General features: G+C 43.3%; 2 protein-coding genes across 2 annotated transcripts in view; one reads left to right on the plus strand and one right to left on the minus strand.

The window, feature by feature from the left end:
- tmem132e (transmembrane protein 132E) overlaps nucleotides 1-21345 on the plus strand; it is a 310548-nt gene that overhangs the window by 133853 nt on the left and 155350 nt on the right. The window lies entirely within an intron of this gene.
- Nucleotides 11280-13007, minus strand: LOC133969453 (tripartite motif-containing protein 16-like). Its single transcript, XM_062405953.1, has one exon. It carries the CDS (start codon nucleotides 12977-12979, stop codon nucleotides 11309-11311), a length of 1671 nt encoding a protein of 556 aa, XP_062261937.1. The 5' UTR covers nucleotides 12980-13007; the 3' UTR covers nucleotides 11280-11308.

Raw genomic sequence — 21345 nt, forward strand, 5'->3', positions numbered from 1 at the left:
CAGGCGCTTTGGAGAGTGTGTGCACACGTCGCTCTTTCCACCGCCTCAGAAATGCATTGTTCAGGGTTTTCCCAATCTCGGCTGAACTCTTGAACTCGCCACGACTCGATTTCCGTCCGAGTGGAGAGTGTTGGATGGATGTGCAGATGTTTGTGAAGTGGAAGAAAAACACAAATGAGCCATTTTTAAACATGTGGACAGACTGAATAAAACAGGCTAGCAGGAATTAGGACGGGGAGTGCGTCCGCCTGCGGCTGCACCGTGACTCCCACTACCTTCCTCTTCCCACTCTGCACTCTACAGAGTTACCCTAAAGGTGAGACATCCAAGGACGCGTGTGCGCACTGTGTGTGCACGTGAGCAGCCGTGCACGTTAGTTAAATAATTTGACTAATGTGAGCCGATACCAGAATCTCTGTAAGAAATGTGGTGTGTATAGATATTCTTTAAAAAAAACGTTTTATCCATTTCTTAAATAGATAATGCACCAGACGCCTCTGACACTCAGACTAATGCTCGTCTGTTGTTCCCGCTCACATCAGGGTGACCTACCACATCTATTGAAGTACATGCAAACTTTTGGATGTAGCTCTTTAATGAAGAATTAATGCACAGATAACGTCATTAATTTCCAAGGGAATGATACATCTGGAAAAAAAAGAGACCAAGTGCTTTGTGGGTCTTTGTAATGCAGTTATGTGTATTTCTGCATCTGTCTCCGTCGTGCACACTTCCAGGTCAGTCTAATGCAGGCGGCAGATTGAGCAGCGGCCGTGCTCTGAGTCGTCCAGGTTGTCCGGGCTCCTCGGCCGGGAAAGCCTTAATCCCCAGTCCTGTATTAATGCCCCCCCCCCCCCCCCCCCCCCCACACTTGGGGCCCCGGGGCAGCGGTCTAAGACGGAGGATGAGTGAGCAGCAAGCGTCAGAGAAGAGACTGATGTAAATGTGAATAAATAGGCTGTGTGGATGAGAGAACAAAAAAGTCACAGAGCCACGGCTATAAAAAGGCCAGGGCTGGGCATGGGATTGCAGGGGTGAGGGAGGGAGGGAGGGAGAGAGGGAGGGGGGGTAGGCACTGGACAGACGCCTTTGACGTCCTCGTGGGAGACGCAGCGACCCCCCCCCCCCCCCCCTCCTCCCACACGTCAAAGCAAGATCACAAAACTTATCAGATCAGGGCTCAGACCAAGATGTGATGTCCCACACGTATCATCTATGAGGATAGACAGAGGTGGAAATAATAATAATAAAAGAAATCATATTTGAGTTGCTGGGATCTGATTGTGGAATCATTTGTAAATAGCAGTATCCAGGTCAGCGTTAGAACCTGTTCTGTGTCTCTCTCCCTCTCCTCCACGTCGCTCTGCCTTCATGCAGATTACCTGAATCGCTGCCACCTGGAAGAACCCATAAAGCTTCAAATGATTATTTCAGGAAAACAACAGATGTATTTCCATCCTCACACGTCTCATTATCATATTGTAAAGCCGTAGTGCCACAGTCTCACGTGGAATACCGAGGTGATATGTTAAATTATTTTTAAATGCTTCTACAGAAGGTGACGGGGTTAATGCAGAAATAGCTGCATTATGTATATAATTTGTTTTCTTACTACATTTAGTGTATTTTCAATTTGTGTATATACAGATAATGAATTCTCTCTTTAAAAGCAACAAGCGTCTGACAGTTATTACTCTACGGTAGATTCCCGGTGCTGTAGCAGGATCAGTTGTGTTCAGTTTTTTTCTTGTTATTAGATGCTGAGTAAATAAGAAAAGGAAAAATGAACAATTGCAGGGATCTGTAACAATCTCATCTCAATTGAAATCAGGTGATTCGACATAACAACCTGCTAAAGTGATTTTAAAATGAAATTATTCAACAATAAATGTGTTCAAGTTCCTAAAAAAAGCTAAGATTTAAACAAAAATGTATTACCAGTTATTACATACATGTTTCCTTAATCATGCACATAATCTAAGTATCCAGGTCCGTCCCTGGTGATGTTATAATGTACCTTCCCTCTTACCTTGCCACGTTGAGCTGATGGTGAAGCCGGGACGCGGCGTTGCTTTGTCATTGTGTCACCACGTTGACGCTGTTATCCGTAATAGGATCATTTCTGTCCCTCTGAGGATTTGTCATGTTGGACTAATCAGAGCACACACATGTTACAGTAATTCCGTGGCACAGATGTTGGGAAAAGGAAAAAAGCTTTAAATGTCCTCCCCTGTCCCGGGCTGCTCGGCCGGGATCTGAAACTCAAAGAGCTGCAGCCGGAATCTCAAGGTCACCGTGTCCTTGCTCCTTCCTCCCACGGAATTAAGAGGTTGCTAAGTGGGGACCATTGAGATGTTAAGGAAAGTGTAGATTAAAGCAGCGGGAGATGGAGGAGGGGAAGACGAGGATGAGGAGAAGACGAGGGTGAGGAAGGCAGCGAGACGCTCTTTATGAGGATTTCATCAGGAGGGCTGTCAGGAGGATAAAGGCCGAGATGATCTTTAGCAGATAAATTAGAACTCGGTGAAGGTTTTTTCTGAAAATGAACTTGGGAGGAAAAAGTCACACGAGACGCTGCACATAAAATATCCTGAGGTCCGGAGACGACAAGCCTGTAACTCACTGACGGCTTCGTCTTTATCTCCGGTGCCGCCGTGAAGCTGTAACCCAGGTTGAGCACGTCCTCACTGGTGTCTGTGACAGATCCGGCCTCAGTGAAGACACCTGGGGGGGGGGGGATCTGGTGCCGCTGCAAGATGGAATGAACTGGTTTTTAGTCCTGGGACACTTTATTCACCAGTTATAAAATGAAACCTTCAGTTCTAAGTTTCTATATTTGAGGCCTTTTGGTTGTTACCTCTGCAAACAAGGTTGAGTTCTCACCAGTGTCCCTGAGTTTGTTGGTTCGTCTGCAGGATCATGCAAAAATGGATGTCGACCACATCTAGTGGAGAGATGGGATGTAAACTGAGATTGAAACCATTCCATTTTGTGGTGGATTCAGACAAATATGCAGATCCAGGACAGGAGGGGAATCATTAATTGATCTTGATTTTAAATATCTGACATATAGGTGTGTATTTTGGTGCAGCTGGATGAATTTAAGATGTTTACACTCTACTGATCCACATTGTAGATCCTGATTCATTAATATACTGTAATTCATGTAGCAGTGAGTCAAGGTGCAGCAGATTAACATCAATCTATAGCAACACATCACAAATATGTGGAGTACCTGGTAAGTTGCTGACATAGATAGTACAGTAAAATGTAGAAGTATATAAAGTAGAAGCACTCAAGTACCCCCACACGTAGTACTCTTTTCTGTTTTCCTGCATGTGCAAGTGAAACTTGTATCTCCTCAAATGACTCAAGTTTATATTAATAGTTCATTTTTACTTGCAGCCCTGCAGCAAAGGAAAACAAATGTGAAGTTCTGATAAATGTGCAATTTGTCCAAATCTGAGCAATGGGTTTTTATATTAAATGAGGCTTAATGCTCTGTGGACTGTGAGTGTTCGACTGAAACACATTGAGTTCCAGGTCGAGCTTCATCACAATGAGAAACACAAAACAGCAGGAAAAGTGTGGCTGCGCTTCACGAGGTGGATTCGTTCTCTCCTCCATCGTGGTCGTCCGGCTGCAGGAGCACGTTAGCATCTTGTTAGCAGCTCGTTAGCAGCTCGTTAGCAGCTCGTTAGCAGCTCGTTAGCAGCTTCAGGCTGCAGCTGCCCGACTGCAGCCACGGGTCAAATCAATGTAATTATTCGTGTGAGAAAGGAGAAAATGAATCTTAGCACTTTGAATATGCTTCAGGTTGGGATTTGTGTGAGTGTAAGTGAGAGGCAGACATTTCCTTGACAGGTTTGGACGACTGTGCTTATTAAAACTGAACTGCGTCAGTTCCAGTCGACTGCAGCTGACAGACAGCTGACTGAGGTTTGTTTCTCTTTCTTTGAAACAAGTGTTGACACGTTGACTTCTGCTCTGCTGCTCACAGGAGGAGCGTCTGAATGAAAGTTGCTCTTAAGTAAAAATAGTTTCTCAGAGGCACGCGGATGGCTTTATTTTCCATAGTCGACGCGATCGCAAACACCAACTGACGCTTACAGAAGCAGCTTGCTCTTTTGTCCAGCGCTCCTCATGCACAATGATGTTTCAGCCACGCGTGACAAACGGCAGCGCTCGCTAAATGGCAAAGTAGGACAACATCTGGAGTACACAAAGCAAAGCAATCCCTGATGCCAGGTCTTGTAAGCCTGCTCCTCTCAAATTCCCCTCCTTCAACTCTCCCCCCCCCCCCCCCCCCAAGCCATGGACGCTGTCCAGAAATGATTCGTCCCTAATTGCTTGTCACACAGCTACAAAGCTGCACTCGTCTTTTTCTTCTTCTTTTTTTTTACAGTGCACAAATTCTTGGGGGTCAAAGGATGTGGTGAAGCACCGAAGTGGGTTTGAATGAAAATGCTCTAAAAGATGTTCTAATAGGGCATCAAGCATGTCCACGAGCATGTGCAGTGACGTGTTCGCCCATGCAGAATCCGTGCGCTCCTTTATTTAGGACAGAACACGCCAAAGCCACCACGGCGAGGGAGAGGGGGTGTGTGTGTGTGTGTGGGGGGGGGCGGCGGCAGGGTTTCTGCAAAGGGACCCTCTGCAGGTTTGTGGCTTCATTGGACGAAGTCTGTTTCGGGAAGAGATCCAGGATAAATGTGTTCTCTTATTTCATTTGGCAGACTTGAGAGCAGCAGGGGGGGGGGGGGGGGGGGTAGAGCGGCCAACGAGCATAATAGAGATGCTCCGGTGTGACCTGTGTTTTTCTTCGCCTGCCCTCTGTTAGTATTAAGATGCTAGTAAAGTGCAAATCTTGCAAATCAAAGTTACAGCTGCAGCCGTTGAGGAAGCCATAAATTGCATTGTGCAGAGAGTCTATTTATCATCACATCACCAGATTCCCCCGTTTCCCTCTCGGTTAACTGTCGGCACAGGTCCATCTCTGCACTATTGGTGGGAGTCATGGGAATCATCAGGGTGATGGTGGTTTTAGCTGTGGTCGTGTTTTTACAGTCTGCAGGACGAGCGGCGAGTCGCTGATTAGATTTGACGTGATGCAGGTTTGTGTCTGTAACGAGACTCGTTTGTACACAAAACCCATATAAACACACATTCCTCATTACCTCCAACACAAAGCAAAACAAAACACACCTCAGACATAATCTGCAGCCGATTGTGTGGCAGATCATGAATTAAAGATCCCACATCAGGGTCTCGGAGCTGGAATGTGATGTGAACGTTTCAGATTGGCTCGGTTCAACCTGAAGCCAATCACACTGTACAAAATGTTCCCAGACTCTGAAGGCTCTGCCATAAACTGTCCACCTATCGTCTGCCAATGTTTGTTTCCATTAGTTTTATTAGTCTTTATGCATCATGGGCCTGAGTGGGTCAGCTTTGCTCCCTGGTGGCTTGAGAGGAGAAGTGGAGATGAGGTTCTGCAGGTGTTTGTGTATTTGTATCTGAGAGGAAACAAAAGACTCAGAAAACAGAAGATATTTTAGTTCTGAATCTTCCAAACAAGCTGGTGCATCAAGTGATGGTGCCATCTTATTAAACATGTGTAGAAAGAAGCCACATTATAATCCTTCCAATTTATTAATAATAAGGAGGACACATAGAGAAACACAGTGGAGGTGGTGTTTCATGTGACCTTTTGTTTCACATGTTCGGGGCTTACTGAAGTGATGAAGAGTGGAGGAGGCTGGAAGATTTAAAAACAGAGTGTGAGTGGATGAGAGAAAACACAGACAGACCAACACTGCCTCTGTGACAGGACACTTTAATTCCTCTGCTTGTCTTTATCTCTATGAAGAGAGTTCACTTCAAACACTGGAGCTGCTGCTTGTGCTTTAATCAGAGAAAGGTACAAACTGAAAGTCACTGTGATGAATCCAGTTAGTAAGAGTGCGTTACTAGACATTCAGATGTACACAAGTGAAACAGTATTCATTAAATCAACCTACAAAATAGTGTGTGTGTGTGTGTGTTTTTTAGTCCTGTACATTTGACTGTAACTGGTGCGTTCAAGTGCCACATTTAAAGTAAAGTAGAACGCAGCTTCAGGCCCTTGCCTGACTCAGCCTCGTGGTTTGGCTGCTGTGTAACGTGTCTGTTTGACTTTTAAGGACATTTTGCTTGGGGACGTTTTTTTGCTCTTTAAAGTGTCTGAAGGATCAAGATGAACCATCTGCCCAGCACCAAATGCCACTTAAAAATAAATAGGTCAAAATCAAGTGCCGCAGCGGCCGGTAAACCTCAAAGGCTCAATTAGGCTCCACTCAGTTCTGAGTCTGTTTTGGCCAAATTTGCCAATTAGTCAACCGTGTCCTTCTTGACCCGCCGGCTCTGTCTGTCTCTGCTGTCACTCCATCGGACGTATGACGAGGTTAAAACACACTGTTAGCCAGTTAGCCAGTTAGCCAGTCGCTACTTGCACCTGAGTCGCTCCAGGTAGATGTTTATCGGCAATGGTGGTGAAGACAATTCCCATGATCCCACGCTGCTTCACGACCTCATCAAACTCGCTCATTTGTGTTTGTACGTTGTATGATTCTTTATATCAGAGCTCATTGTGCTTGAATTACTTTGCACCATCCTCATGCTCCCACGCTGAGACCGTCTGACTCACACGCTCCCTCATCCTGGGAGCTCAATGCGTTGTTGGATTGGTGGAGAAGAAGCATGTGGTGTTACAGTGGGAGCCAGTGAGAAGGCTTCAGATACATATTGCTCAGGAACGTTCATAACATCCCGGCCGCAGCACATAGTCAACCACAATATGGATTACTCGATATTTCAAGTTCAAAATGCCTCATGTGTGATATTTACTGTACGAGATTCCTTTGATTCTGTTTGGCTGCGGTGCTAAATAAGCCAGTACTCCCAGTGTCCCAGACCTTAATGTGATGACTCTCCATTGGTAATTACTCTCACATACAGAGGAGCAGGCCACATTAACCTTTTGGCAGACAGCACCTGTGGACCACTTTTAAAAGCCCCGTTCCTGCGCTGCCTTCTAAATGGCTGCCAACTTTATTATCCCCGTCTCCACTGCAGCCAGTTCAATCCCAGTCTGCCCATCAGGTCAAACTCCTTCCTGGTCAGAGCAGCCTTTGTCTGATAATTAATAATCAGTGATGTTTTTGTTCTAGGACTCTGTGCCAGTCCCTGGAAGCATCATGTTGTTGTGTTTAACAAACGCCTCGAGGAGAACTCTTCACGTTCAGTGCAAACGTTCACTTGGACTGTCAGAGGTCAAAGGTCAAGGTCGCTGTGACCCTACAGAGCATGATTTAGCTCTTTTGAATGCAACGACTGCTTCGATGCAGCACGATCAATTCATGTTGATGAGACGTCCTTGATTGTTCCTGTTGCAGTTATAACATCTTAATGATGTGTACTGTTAGCGTGATTAGCTGTATCAACACCCAGTTGTATTAAGAAGGTAATCATCTGTGTATTAATGCAGTGATAATTGTGCGTGTGTGTTTGTGTATGTGGAGGGGGGGGGGGGGTGCACACTTCAGCTCATCCGGAGTGAGGCATTAGAGTCCATGATCTTTATATGTGAGTCAATCTGCTCTGATCTAGAATCCTGAGTTCTAAATGTGACATCAACATATCAAAGAATCAAACAACTGCTGTATTTGTCATGTGACCTGATCACTTCAAGACTATTTGCAAAATATTAAACTAAAGACTTTTTATTTCTCTACATAGATTCAACACACACACGCACACATCAACTCACGATAACATATTCCACACAAACTTGTGTAAACCTGAAATTCACTCAACATTGAATCTGTGTCTCGATGCATCTATTTCCATCCTTCTCAGAGAAACCCTGTCTGACCAGTGAGTCCCCTTGGATGGTGTTGGTTTTGCCCCCAGCTCCATTCTGAGGATCCCTGGAGTTGTATTCGAACAAGGCCATGTCATGTGACCCACATATAAAAACCAGTCCCTATAGGAAACCTGTTCTCCATGCATTTACCTTCTTTCGAGACTGGATTTCTGTAGCTCTCCATTATCAGGACGTCCCAGTAAGTCTGCCAGAAGCCTCCAGTTGGTCCAGAGTGCTGACTGGAACTATAAGGATCATATTACTCCCGTCTTAGCTTCTCCTCATTGGCTCCCTGTAGAATTCAGAATGGGATGCAGAAGGAGTCTCGGCTCTGCTCGAGGTTTCTTCCCGTTATTGAGGCAGTTGTTTCTCTCAGCATTTGCCAAAGTGCTGCTCACTGTAGGAACGGTTGGGTCTCTCTATATTCTTTAAGGTCTTGACCGTCTATGTAAGGTGCATTAAGAGAATGAATATGATGTGTAGTTGGCGCTATACATATACAAATTAATTGATAAAACTCTTATTTGGACTCTAGATGTCACAGAGTCGTCGTGTTCTTGTGAAATTAGTTTTCTTAAGATCACCTAAGGATGATTTTTGTTTTTGGCCTCTCGAACATATTGTCTCAAGGCTGCTTTCAGGGAACTCCTTTAAATTTGGACATTAGATATCAGTGGGGGATTTAAGCTGCTGCTGACCACAAAGTCTCACTGTGCAACAGGAATCATGTGTGAGGTGATAAACTGCAGCAGGTGGAGTGTTGTGTTGATTTCCTCTTAGTTACCCATCTGTAATTTTCTCATGCAAAACATGTCAGGGTCAATTTCTCTGCCTGTCCAGAGAAAGACATCCCTGCTCTGGACAGGCGGGTCCTGAGTAATGTGTCTGTCCACTCGTTTATCTTTCACTGTCTCCTGCTGAGGTTCACAACTTATTAATTATTTGTGAGGACGTTTTTTTTATTATACTGTACATCTAAAGCAGAATAATTGATGAAATCTATATTTCGGCAGACAAGCGATGATTGAATGCAAACAAAAAAACTGAAGAAGGAGAAAAGTAAAGTCACAGATAATGTGGTGGGAGGAGGAGGAACTGTTACCGCAGCAATTTACAACTGATACGAATGAATGAGGAAAGATTAACAGAAGAACAGAAGGTCAACAGATTTGATAAAAACAAAATTATCAGGGGAATGAGTGGAGAATAACCAGACGTTTATCAGCCTTGAGAAGTGACTGGGTGTTTTTTTTTTATGTTCTTTTGCACATAGTATCTTACGGCCTGTTTTTAAGCCCTGTTCCGACCTTTTGACCCAACAACCACTGATTGACCACTGATGATTCGTATATATTATCAGTCAGTTGGGGCTAAAGACACAAGACATAATGAGAGGTTGTAAAAATATAAATTGAAAATGTGACAGGAAATGCACAAGAGCCTCACATTCCATTTAAAACTGCTCGTGGGCACAACAGCTGTAGGTCAAGTCCAACCAATAACTTCAACTTTTTATTTTGAGATCATTTAGAGGATTTGGTTTTTATCTGGATGAATTCAACAGGCGAAAGAGGCTGTTACCTCTAGAGGTGGCCAAACAAGTATTTCTATATATGAAAAGCTGAAAAAATATTTGCCCTGTTAGGTCAAAAGAAAATAAACAGAGTGGAGGGGCGGGAATAAAACCAGTCAAATTCATAATAACTGATAAAATGATTACTCACACTGAGCTGTTGCTTTTAATTAAAGCTGGAAATGACTTTGGTCACAAACGAGTGGTTTGGGAGAGATGCAGCGATAACGTCCATGCAGACTGGGATGAGGTGGGGGGGTGGGTTCATTCCAGTGACTCATACTGGGCCTCCAGGAACAGATGATGATCATTGCCGCTCTCAAGACAACAATATTCTCTAAATTTCTTCTTCCTGTGCCAGCTTGAACTCTGTCTCTTGATTTGAAACTATAACTAACTTTCCTTTCTCTTCTTTTCCATGACCCGTTAACCTGTGGATTCCGATGGTGTCATCATCGTATAGGTAAGTCACATTCAAGCTGTCATTTCCCGCCCACATTTCTGTAAATGAGCAGGATCATAACGGAGCAGATGACCTCTATAGTGAGGTCATATATATGCTGTCGTTAAAGTTTGACAGATAATGAGCTGAAATATGTAGGTGGCAGAAGAGGTGGGTGAATGACAGAGGGTTGTGCCCGTGTAATCAGTGAAGCTGGGGGGGCGGGAGGTCTCACTTCACAGTCATCATCGGGCTCGGGAGCGATGGCGGGAAAAAGATAATTCTGTGCAGAGGAATTTGAAGTTCTCTCTCTCTCTCTCTCTCTCTCTCTCTCTCTCTCTCTCTCTCTCTCTCTTTTTGGAAATCTTCTTCTACCCAAGGCCCTTCAGGTGTGATGAAATAATCTCCTCTCTCAGCTTTGGTGGATGCTCCTTTGTCTTTCCCATGATGCAACTCACCTTGAATACCTTCATGGGGGGGGGGGGGGGCTGAAGTTAGTGAAGGATCATTACAGAGTTCCCAAAGGCTTAATTATGTTTCAACATCCAGTGTAGGCCATAAAAACTGTCAAACAGCTTTAAAAACAACAACATTATATCGGGGATGAATAATTGTGACATCTTAACAAAACATGCTGCTACACACAAATACTACATCATGCAATTTCTGTGTTGATTTTCTGTTTCACTCAACTCATAAATAAGTCATTAGAAGCAGAATCTTGATCTTTGAAAAAACTTTATTGATATATAAATCTTTGGGGAGGGTTGAATATTTCTGATTGCATCTGTACATACATCATACTCTCACCGCTGTAAAAAGTTAACCTACTGTATATAAATGAACTTGGCATTGACATTAACATGGCTTCAGTGCAACAAGTAATCAACATGCTAGGTAATGACAAAGAAGTGCAACAACAACACAAAGTCATAGGTTTACTTCTCTGGCAAACAATATTCCCAACTTGAAAGTTCCCTGTTATCGGCTTACTTTTGCAAAAAAAGTGTCAACATTTCCAAAATTCCTGAATTTAACTTCCCATGGAAAGTTTCCAGAAAGTTTCCGGAAATGTTCGGCCCCTTTGCAACACTCATCAGGATCAACACAGGTTCTGAAACATCACACAACCGGATTTCTACATTGATTTAGAAAACAACAGCAACATCAGTTCTTTCAAACACATTCATGTCAGTGTAATTATAGATTTCTGTCTTTACAAAATGAGAAGTAAATATGTGTGATAAAGGAAGGTCAGTGTTTGATTGACAGCTGATCTCTGTGCGGAGCATAAACGTCACCACGACGAACTTTGATCAACAAACATGGAGACAAAAGAAGTTAAAGATTTAAACACAGAATCTAAATCACTGCTTTTAATGACTCAAGTCTATTTGAGTTTACAGAACTCAGCTGTGGATCCAGGATTAACACTAACTCCAGCACAGAGAGGCTGAGTGAATGTGGTCTGGACTCTGTGGAGGAGAGTCATGGTGTCAGAGACTCTGTAGAAGGACAGAACACCTGCACTGTGATCCAGGTACACTCCTACTCTGGAGGACACAGGACCTGACACTGGAGTCATGATGCTGTTGTAATGAAAGTTATAACTGTTTCCATAACAAGATAATGACCAAGATTTATCATTGACTCCAAATAAACATTCATCTGAGCCTCCTGCTCTGCTGATATTCTTGTATGTTACTGCTACATCAACTCCTCCCCCCCCCACCTCCACCTCCCAGTAACAACGTCCAGTCAGACTCTCTCTACTCAGGACCTGAAGCCAATAAGTGAATCTGTCTGATTGATTAGAATGAGACTGTTCTTCACTCATACATGTTACTTTTGTGTTTCCCTCAGATAATAACAGATGTTTGTTCACTGTGTTTGGATCCAGTGTGATTTCCTGTGAATATCTTAAGAAGTCAGCTCTGGTCTCTGGCTCTGGTTGTGGTAGTAAAACATCCACTTGAGACACAATCTGTAAAATCTCTGTCTCTGTCCCACTCAGAATGTCCTGTAGTCGACCTCTGACCTTTGACACAGCTGCTGTCACGTCCTCAAAGTTCCTCAGAGGACGGATCCTGATGCTGGATGAGTGTGTAGATCCACTGAGTGGTGACAGTGAGGGGTAGTTGTGTAGAAACTGGTTGTGATCCTCTGTGTCTGAGAGCTGCTTCAGTTCATGGTTTTTCCTCTTCAGCTCAGTGATCTCCTGCTCCAGTCTCTCCTGAAGCTCTCTCACTCGACTCACTTCAGTTTCCTGCTGGGATCTGATCTGCTGCTTCACATCAGAGCTTCTTTTCTGCAGCAGACGGATCATCTCAGTGAAGATCTCCGCACTGTCCTCCACTGCTTTATCAGCAGAGCCATTGAGGGCCTCCTCCTCCTGTTGAAGCAGCTTCACGTCTTTCTCTGTGTCCTGGACTCTCTGCTGGATTGTTTGTCTCCTCAGCCCGAGCTCTCTCTGCCTCTCAGTCCTTTCTGCTGCAGCTGACACTGTGTCGTGGTCTTTATGTTCCTCCACAGAGCAGAGATAACAGATACACTGCTGATCAGTGCGGCAGAACATCTTCATCACCTCGTCGTGACGAGAGCAGATGTTCTCCTGGAGCTTCTTCGAGGGCTCCACCAGCTTGTGCTTTTTAAATGGAGGTAATTGAAAATGAAGCTGGAGGTGTTTTTCACAATAAGAGGCCAAACAATTCAAACAGGACTTGAGAGCTTTCAGTTTTCTCCCAGTGCAGACATCACAGGCCACATCTTCAGGTCCAGCATAGCAGTGATCAGCAGGAGCAGCTTGGAGTCCAGTCTTCTTCAGCTCTTCCACTAAATCAGCTAACATGGTGTTTTTCCCCAGGACAGGCCTCGGTGTGAAGGTCTCTCTACACTGAGGGCAGCTGTAGCTTCCTCTCTCCTCCTCTTTGTCCCAGTGGGTGTTAATACAGCTCTTACAGAAGCTGTGTCCACAGACAGTAGTCACCGGATCCTTCAGTAGATCCAGACAGATCGGACAGGAGAATCTTTCTCTGTCCAGTTGATTTTCTTGCTGCGCCATTTCAGCTGCTGCCAAAGACTGAAGAACAGATTCACTTCCTCTGAACAGATACAGATCTCTGCTCCTCCCCCTCTCGTTGACTTCCTGCAGTGACTCATCTCCCACAGTTCCCAGCTTGTTGTTTACTGGTTCTTACACTGACACACCTGTTGTGTTTGAGGAAGAAGTTGTTGGTGTTTCAGGATTTACTGCATTTCACACGGCCTGTAGTCAGCTGGTGTTAAGAGGAAATTCAGTGAGAGGCAGAGTGTGTTCTACGAAGAATAAAAAACTAACAAAGTAGAATAAAGGTTAAGTTAAGGTTAAGGTCGTCTTTACTGTCCCTGAGGGGCCAGTTTGTTTGTAAACAGTTGTCACACACAACCCATACACATCATAACAATACATACATACACTAAAAAGAGCACAAATAATCCATTAGTCCTTTGTTAAAATACTAAAACATATTAAAATGTGTGTGTGCCAAACACCAGAGCTAGAGCTGGTTTAAGAGACAGACCGCTGAGGGGACAACTGTCTGTCTGTCTGTCTGTCTCTCTCTCTCTCTCTCTCTCTCTCTCTCTCTCTCTCTCTCTCTCTCATGGTCAACCCCTGGTTAATTAACACACTCACACTCGGATCATATTTCCTTTGGTGCAAATTCCAGCCACATCAATCAAGTCATGGATTAAATGTGTTGTCTTCTCACGGATCAGAGAGGAGATGGACACAGAGGCAACTGGACGTTGAAATTGCTTCATTCATGCAATATTTAATTTTTTAATTCTTCATAAAGAGTGAAACGATGGGACGGGCGATGAACCTTCAATTCATTCCTTGGAGTTGAAAGACTTCCCATGTCACTTGTCTAAAATCCCCCCCTCCATGGTGCCGGTCACTCCAGCTGAGCGTCATCACATTTATCGGACTGTTAGGCCCAAAGAGAAGCACCCTGTGTTTGACAAGGGGAGCCGGCACTCACATTTTAATGAGCCTCCGGAGGGGACGAGGAGGCCGCCTTGTTTACCTACAGGCGCCGAGCATTGTGGGCAGGTACAAAATATTAATGCTACACGGAGAGTGTGTGGGCAGCGTGAGCATCTCCCACGTTCTCCTCGCTCGGAGCCAGTCAACGAGCGCTGCCTTTAATTTCCATTACTCGCTAATCTAAAAGGCTAAAAGAGATTCTGCTCTTTCCCCTACGACCACAGGGAAGCGACAACGTAACACAATGCTTTTATTTTATTTTATTGAGGTATTATGTGTGTCAAGCAGAGTCCGGTGACCTTTTAGTATTTTCATAGATTTGATTTCTACCATGGCCACGAGAACACAGAGACAGATGGTGTATCGATGGAAACAATCACAGGGCCTGGATGTCTCAATAGGTTCGAAGGTGCCTGTTAATCTTTCACACATTTCTTTCATTTGGAATAAAAACTTCTGAATTTCCCTGTAGATTATTTTCTACAAGTTGTCTGTCCACAGAGAGAGAAGCTGTTGCAGTAAATGTCACCTTAAATTCTAACTCCGAAATCTCTTTGACAGTCGTTCCTGAGCTGCAGCTTTAAAAAGCTCGGATCAAATCAACAGTTTATGAAAATCTTTAGTCGCCTGATTTAATGAATGACGTTGGAAACACTTAAATTACATTAATCTATGAAAATAAGTCCAAAACTTTTTGTGAGGTCAAAGATCAGCTCATAGCTGAAGACGACACAAGTATTGTTCTATAACTGAGTCTTCTCCATGTTAGCAGATGGGATATGGACGATACTAACGAACCACGGTACACGTTGATAATTGGGTCCATCTGTAGTTTTTAAGGTCATATATCTACGGAGATCTTTTCAGTTTTTGTCTGGTATCAATTAACTCTAAAGGGGATTCTCAGTAGAAATCATTTTCTATAAGCATGTGGCATTAATTCAAGTGTAATAAACTCTCCCTGTCTGTAACGTCCGTTGTCGATCACCATGAGCTGATGCACTCGTGGAATAATCTCCAGTTAGCAGGAAACTAGCTGCAGCGTGAGGCGGTTACTTCTCCTCACCATCATTACCGACCTGCAGCTGACGGCCCGTCCGTCAGGATTTGACAGATTCGCTGCATCTTGTTATAAATGTCGAGTTGGCTTTTTAATGGCAGCTGCTAATTTGCCGGCTTCTGTCCACGTCTCTTCCTTTTCCTCCGTCCTGTGGTGATTCTGCTGCTGCAGGTACAGTGTGGGGGGGGGCCGTGGTACAGACTGTTAACAAGGCAGCTGGTTTCAGTTTCAGTTCCCCATGCCGGCGGAACCCTCCTCTTGTTTATTGACCTCCACTGACCACCCAGGCCCACCTGAATTAAATTCCAGTCACTCAGACTTCCCGACAGTGGGACTCGCACTGAACAGGATCTTACAGCCTCATGCTCCTTTCTCCAAACGCTGAGTTCCTCCGAGGGACGTTGTCGTCCCTGCAGACGAGGCAGGGACAGTCCAGACTGTTGATGATGTCCATGGGTCCCTGATGGTGGAACAAGCCGCTGAATGCTGTCGTAGCATCTTAACACTCAACATGCAGATTTCACCCCAAGCATCAACAAAGTTTGGAACTCGCCCAATCGTTTGTCCTTTGAAGAGTTACCAGTTACAACCTGGGAACTCTTCAGAGAGGGAATTTGAGGCGCCTGCCAACCTGTCAACTCCTCCGACTTGATTTCTAACAGCCAATCAGAGCTGGCCAGACGTATCAGTTTGGTTCCTACTGCTGGTGAAGGATGCTGCACAACTTTGAAAGTCCCTTAAATTTGCTTAGTTTGCACTTGTTGCGTATTTGTGTGTCACTTCTTCACCTGAACTCTTGAACTTTGTCTCATTGAACAGACGTACCTCTTACCTCAAAGTCTCTTCATGCACTAACGAGTAAGTGTTGTCCCTCAGCTGTAAGTTCAGAGTCGTCCAAAAGTGTAATCTTTGTGTCTCGCTGTGTGATGTTGGTTTATAGACACAACGCTTTATATCCTTGATGCACCTTAAATGAAACCACATGTGTTTGCTCGTATATTGTCAAATGGACTCTTAAGATCTAAATATAGACGGAGGAGGATTTAATCCCCCTCATGAAACATTATAAAACCTTGTGGTGCCAATAAGGAGCCTCCCTCACAAGAGAACTGTGTCATGAGGGAAGCAAATGAAGAGTGATGGATCCTATAAGACATTTACCCCAGAGAGTGGCTGTATGGTTTCCCAACAAAACATCCTCCACACTCACATTCCCTCGGGGATGCTCATAATCAGGTGGCAACATCTGGCCGATCGTCTTTGCAAATGCTTTTATTTTGGCGGATATGAATCAGTTTTTCATTCCAGCAAGTGCTCCTCAGATTGCCAATCATGTAATTGCAGAGATGGCGGCGATAGTGCGCTCGGCACTTTCTGTACATACATCAGGTGGATAAATATACACATGAGCCACACACTGTGATTTCTCCTCCATAAACAGACTTGTCATTTTTGCATGAATATCATATTTTCCAGCTCTTTTCTTCAGTTTCCCTGGTTCTCCGTCTGTCTCCTTCACTTAAGGCCTCATTATTCACCAAATATCAAATAATTCAGAGATGAAATTAGAACAGCTGGCACCAAGATAATTGTTTTTTCTAATACTGAATTTGACGAAGGTCCCGTTTATTTATGAATAGTCCAGATGTGCTTTCATTTTCTTCGACTGGAGGTTTAATCATATCTACGTATGATTATTTTAAAGACAAAAATAACTCTAAGCAGTGGATAAAGACAAATTTTCTTTATAGTGGCCAGGTCAGAGGAGGAAGTTGCTCTTCTTCTACTTCTGCTCCAAGATGTGACGCTATCAAGGAGATGGTTTGATTTGACCTTCTCTAACCCTCACCTCAGAAAAGACAACCTGGCCCAAACATTGCTCAGCCACATCTCTTTCTAGATTTATAATTGACTCTACCTGTCACGTGTGTGTAACGGGTTTGCTCACCAAACCGTGCAGGGCTGTGTTGACCTGTCTGCAGAACCTGCTCAGTGCCTCCTCACATGGACTTAACCTCCGGTCCTCTCAATCTGAGGTGTGAGAGCAGCCGGGACACGAGGGGAGTGGAAGGTGAGATCAGGGTGACGAGGTGTCGGCAGGAGGAGAATCCTCTGTGAGCAGGAAGCATGTTGAAGACCTCGGTGTCAGTGTGAAGTTACTGCTCCAGCTCATTATGTGGATTTCATCTGGTTTGTTAGTTCTTCATTGTTCCCAACAACTTTAGCAATAAATGAGAAGTGGTTTGTTTGTCTGCTGGGATCTGATTCAATTTGCCGCCATGAAACAGTTCATTGTTTTTGCACAAATACTTTGATGATGCTTTTTGGTAAATATCTAAGAACATTTACTACGTGTGTGTATTTCCATGTTTTCCATCTTTTATCTCCTAGAAATACAATTTAAATACAAATACCCAAATACAACAGCAGCTGCGTTTTGGAGGAATTGCAAATTGCAACCAGTTTTCTATTAACGTAATGAGGATATGTTGTTAATTTTACGGATTCTGCAAAACTCAAACACGGTGATTTCAATAAAACGTGATTGTTTTCACCCCCCCAAACAAAATCCAATCTCGGAGAACAATAACCATTTGCAGTGATTACAGCCTTATTAAAAGCTGTTTGATGGTTTTGTTCAGGTGCCCACAGCACTCTGCAAAACAAACCAAAGTTTGATTCAACACAGAAAATCCACAGTGAGTCCAGAGTGTCCACTTCACCGTTTCACCAGATGTTTGATGTTGATCAGAGACTTTGCACAAATCAAAAACACTTTTTAACGTATGGAATCATAGATCGTGGAGACATGACAACACCAGGGTTCCTCAAAGCCGGTGACTTTCTCGTTATGGAGGAGGAACGAGAAGATAACGCGATGTGTCTCCAGCCCAAAGGATCCTGCAGGAGCAATCGGTTTGTTTAGCTTAAAGCTCTATTGTGCCTCTTGGCTCCTGCAGGAGGAGATGAGATGTATAATGTGAAAATCCACCAGAGGATAATCCTGTATCAGCGTCGGCAGCCATCTATGGATCCTCGGTAGACGTGGCGCGTGTTGATGCACGCTCCGCAATTCACTCGTGCTTTCATCTGCACGCTCACGTACACACATCGATCTAATGGAATTTGCGTAGCTGAGAGCCACCTCCGCCGCCGTGCCACCGCGCCAGGTCGATGCCCGAACACGTGCTGCCATGAACAATGTGCAGGAAATTGGCAAGAGTCTCGTTCCGGCTCTTGTGCTCCGACTGAACAAAAGGAAGTTGTGTGCTGAGCCGCCGTCTGTCATGAAACCGTGTGACAGTGCACGTGCTGCCGATCGGGGGGGGGGGGGGGTTAGGTGCATCCTTATTGGAAAGTGGTTCTTATTTGATCACACGCTGGATAATCCAGAGCATTAGACGGTAATCGAATAAGTCGTGAATGCACATGGCCTGTGTAAGTTTATTATATCCTATCGAGCCTCATCTCCACTCACCGGCCTCTCTATTTGTTACCATTTACCAGCAACTGTTCTCTGGTAATGAAGACGACTGGTGCAATACGATCTGCAGCCAGAGAAGCTATCAGCCGCGGAATACCGGCACAATGATGGCAACTAAAGTGCACTTGTAATAAGCTGGAGATACGCTGTCTGTGCATAATAGGATAAATACTCTGTTAAAAAAAATCCTCAGTGATGTATGTGTATGGGGGGGTGGGGGGGATCTTTTATTTCCCTCCCTTGTCATTTACTGTATCTGGTGATCGTTTGCCAGAAAAACCATTTAGGTTATGATTGATTTTTGTGTATGCGTGATGTGGCAGGCTTTCACAAACTGGGTTACTCTGCTTTCACCGCAAAACGCTCCAACGTCTTCTACCTGACACAAGTGTGTGTGTGTGTGTCTGTGTGTGTGTGTGTGTGTGTGTGTGTGACAGAAAGCTACAGGATTGTTTTTCCTTTCCAAACTTCAGGCGTATTTGACTCGAGCCGTGCAAGTGTGTATTTGAATATGGTTATGAGCGGCAGTTCTTATTGTGTCTTTGCTTCAGGGCTGCACAAACAAGTCGACTCATAACACACACTTCACATGTCACGTCAGGATCGATGAGAGCTACTTGATGAGATGAAAGTTGCTGAGAGCTGCTTGCAGGGAAACCTTTTTATACAAGTCGCACAACAGTAAAAATAATAACTACGTACATTTATCCTTGTACTGCATTTTAAGGTACTTGAGGTATGATCCACAAGGTACTTGTACTGTAAATCTCTTTGGCAGTTACTCTACTTTTTATGTTTTTACAGTTTTTGGAAAAGTTATTTTACAGGTTCTACTTTTACAAGCCAAAAATGTGCAACAAAACACACAAAAGAAAAGTCTATAACAGTGACTTTATCTATTTTAAATCCTTATTGGTTTGAATTGTTATTGAAATGCACAAATTCAATAATTATGACGTTGTAAATTAAGTTGTTGCTTGTGCAGAAAATGAATCCACAAGGAACGAGAATATTTATTCTGCCTTAAATTCAATGAAGCTGCAAATTTCGAGATTCATTAATAATTCTCTAGGAAAATAATTGACATTTTGTTGTAAATCATATTTCACAAAGTGAAAGAGAAACAGAGATCACACAGAAATGCTCAGAAATTCATAATTTGTTTTAGTTATTAAATCATTTAAACATTCACTTCGATGATACTTGTGCTTTCAATAGATTTGTTTACACGTCAGTATTAGTAGATTTTCATTCAGTAAGTCAATGTTTGGTTGTTTCTAATGTGTTTGAATTTGTCGTAAAAAGAAAGAATGTGTTCAGTCCTTGGAATTCTGGATATTGAGAATAAAAACCTTCACTAGTGAATAATTCATCGGAGCCTTTAGGATTGTTTCTCTTTGCTCGTTGTGCAAATTGATTAAAATACCAGCCGTCAAAACGAGAAGTGTATGATAAATCTTCATCTTCCTCTCTCACCTCCTCTTCGGGGGAAATCTCTGTTATCAAATCCCATTTTATAAGAACATATAATGAAACACAATAAATAAAACCCTTTTCTACCCAACACATTTTAGTGCAGGTTGCAAAAAAACATTCCATCAAAGCCTGAAGCAAAAACAAGACTGTAAATTTGCCTTGTAAATGTAACACGGGAGTTGTTGTTGTGCTGATGCCACCGAGCCCCAGTCCTCTGGATCCTCCACGCCTCGTGCTCCCCGGCGCCGTAAAGAAGTCGCTGACACGGTGAAAGATGAGGTTATGAGATAGAATCACCTCAGCAGGGAAACACGTTTTCAGCTCGGCTCGGGGAAACGGGGGTTGATGCAACCGCTCAGACTATTCTCCAGCAGGCGTTTCACACTCCGAGCTGCTGAGTCTGAAATAAGGTTGAATAGAAGGACATTTTTTAACAGATAATATGTGAATATATAGAAATACTAAAGTTTTCTTATTATATCTCTGTGTAAAGTTGCTTTTATTAAACAGTAATGGTGTCAGATCTCTGCTGGGGCACTAATATCACCTGAGAGTGAGAGAGAATAAAGAAAGTTCAGGCTCTTATCATGTGAAGACTTTAGTCGTGTCTCTTTTCGTTGGCTCCTGCAGATCAGCTCAAAGTTTCTGAAGTTGAAGTTCGAGCGCTAAGTTCTGGTTTTCGTCTTTTCTAGTCGATTTAATTGAGTTTGATTCGAGCAGATCCTCGTGTGACGTGATGACCTTCTGTCAGTTCTGCGTCTCTTCTGAAACACGGCTCACAGGAAACACTTTCATTTACTGAACTTTCTCCCCCTCACATATTATACTGTACATTTAAACTCATGAGATGTAGATATATAGAAACGTCTGGTGCACGTTCGATTCCCGTTTGACTGCGTCTCAGCAGAAGGGAGTTGTGATTCAGAAGCAACATAAATAACACTTTAAATAAAAAATATTAGATGAAAACAGCTGAAATGTGATAATTCTACTGGACATAATTTTCATTTAATAAGAGCCTGAACAAAGGGGATTTTTGGGTGATTCGAAAAATCTAATAACAAGCTTATACCAACAACCTTAAACATATCAGCTGATATATATACATATATTTAATGCAAATTATTCGTTAAAAAATCAAACCCTTATGATGGAGCATTGTAATTAAGGCTTGATTAATTTATAGTTTAACTTTATAATAAATAAATATTGATAAAAAAGAGACACGAATACAACCAAATATACAATACACATTTTTATTCTGCGTTTTTTATTCTGTAAACAATAAATAACGATAAATATTCAACCACACAATATCACAGAGAAAATACTTTAAAGTTAGTCTTAATGGTTGCACATTGTTCGTCCAGAGTAACACAA

This window comes from Platichthys flesus, chromosome 15 (genome assembly GCF_949316205.1).
Source record: "Platichthys flesus chromosome 15, fPlaFle2.1, whole genome shotgun sequence".
Taxonomy (NCBI): domain Eukaryota; kingdom Metazoa; phylum Chordata; class Actinopteri; order Pleuronectiformes; family Pleuronectidae; genus Platichthys; species Platichthys flesus.

Bases quoted from the DNA above. Each gene is read 5' to 3' on its own strand.
- LOC133969453 (XM_062405953.1), bottom strand. From the start codon at position 12,979: ATGGCGCAGCAAGAAAATCAACTGGACAGAGAAAGATTCTCCTGTCCG.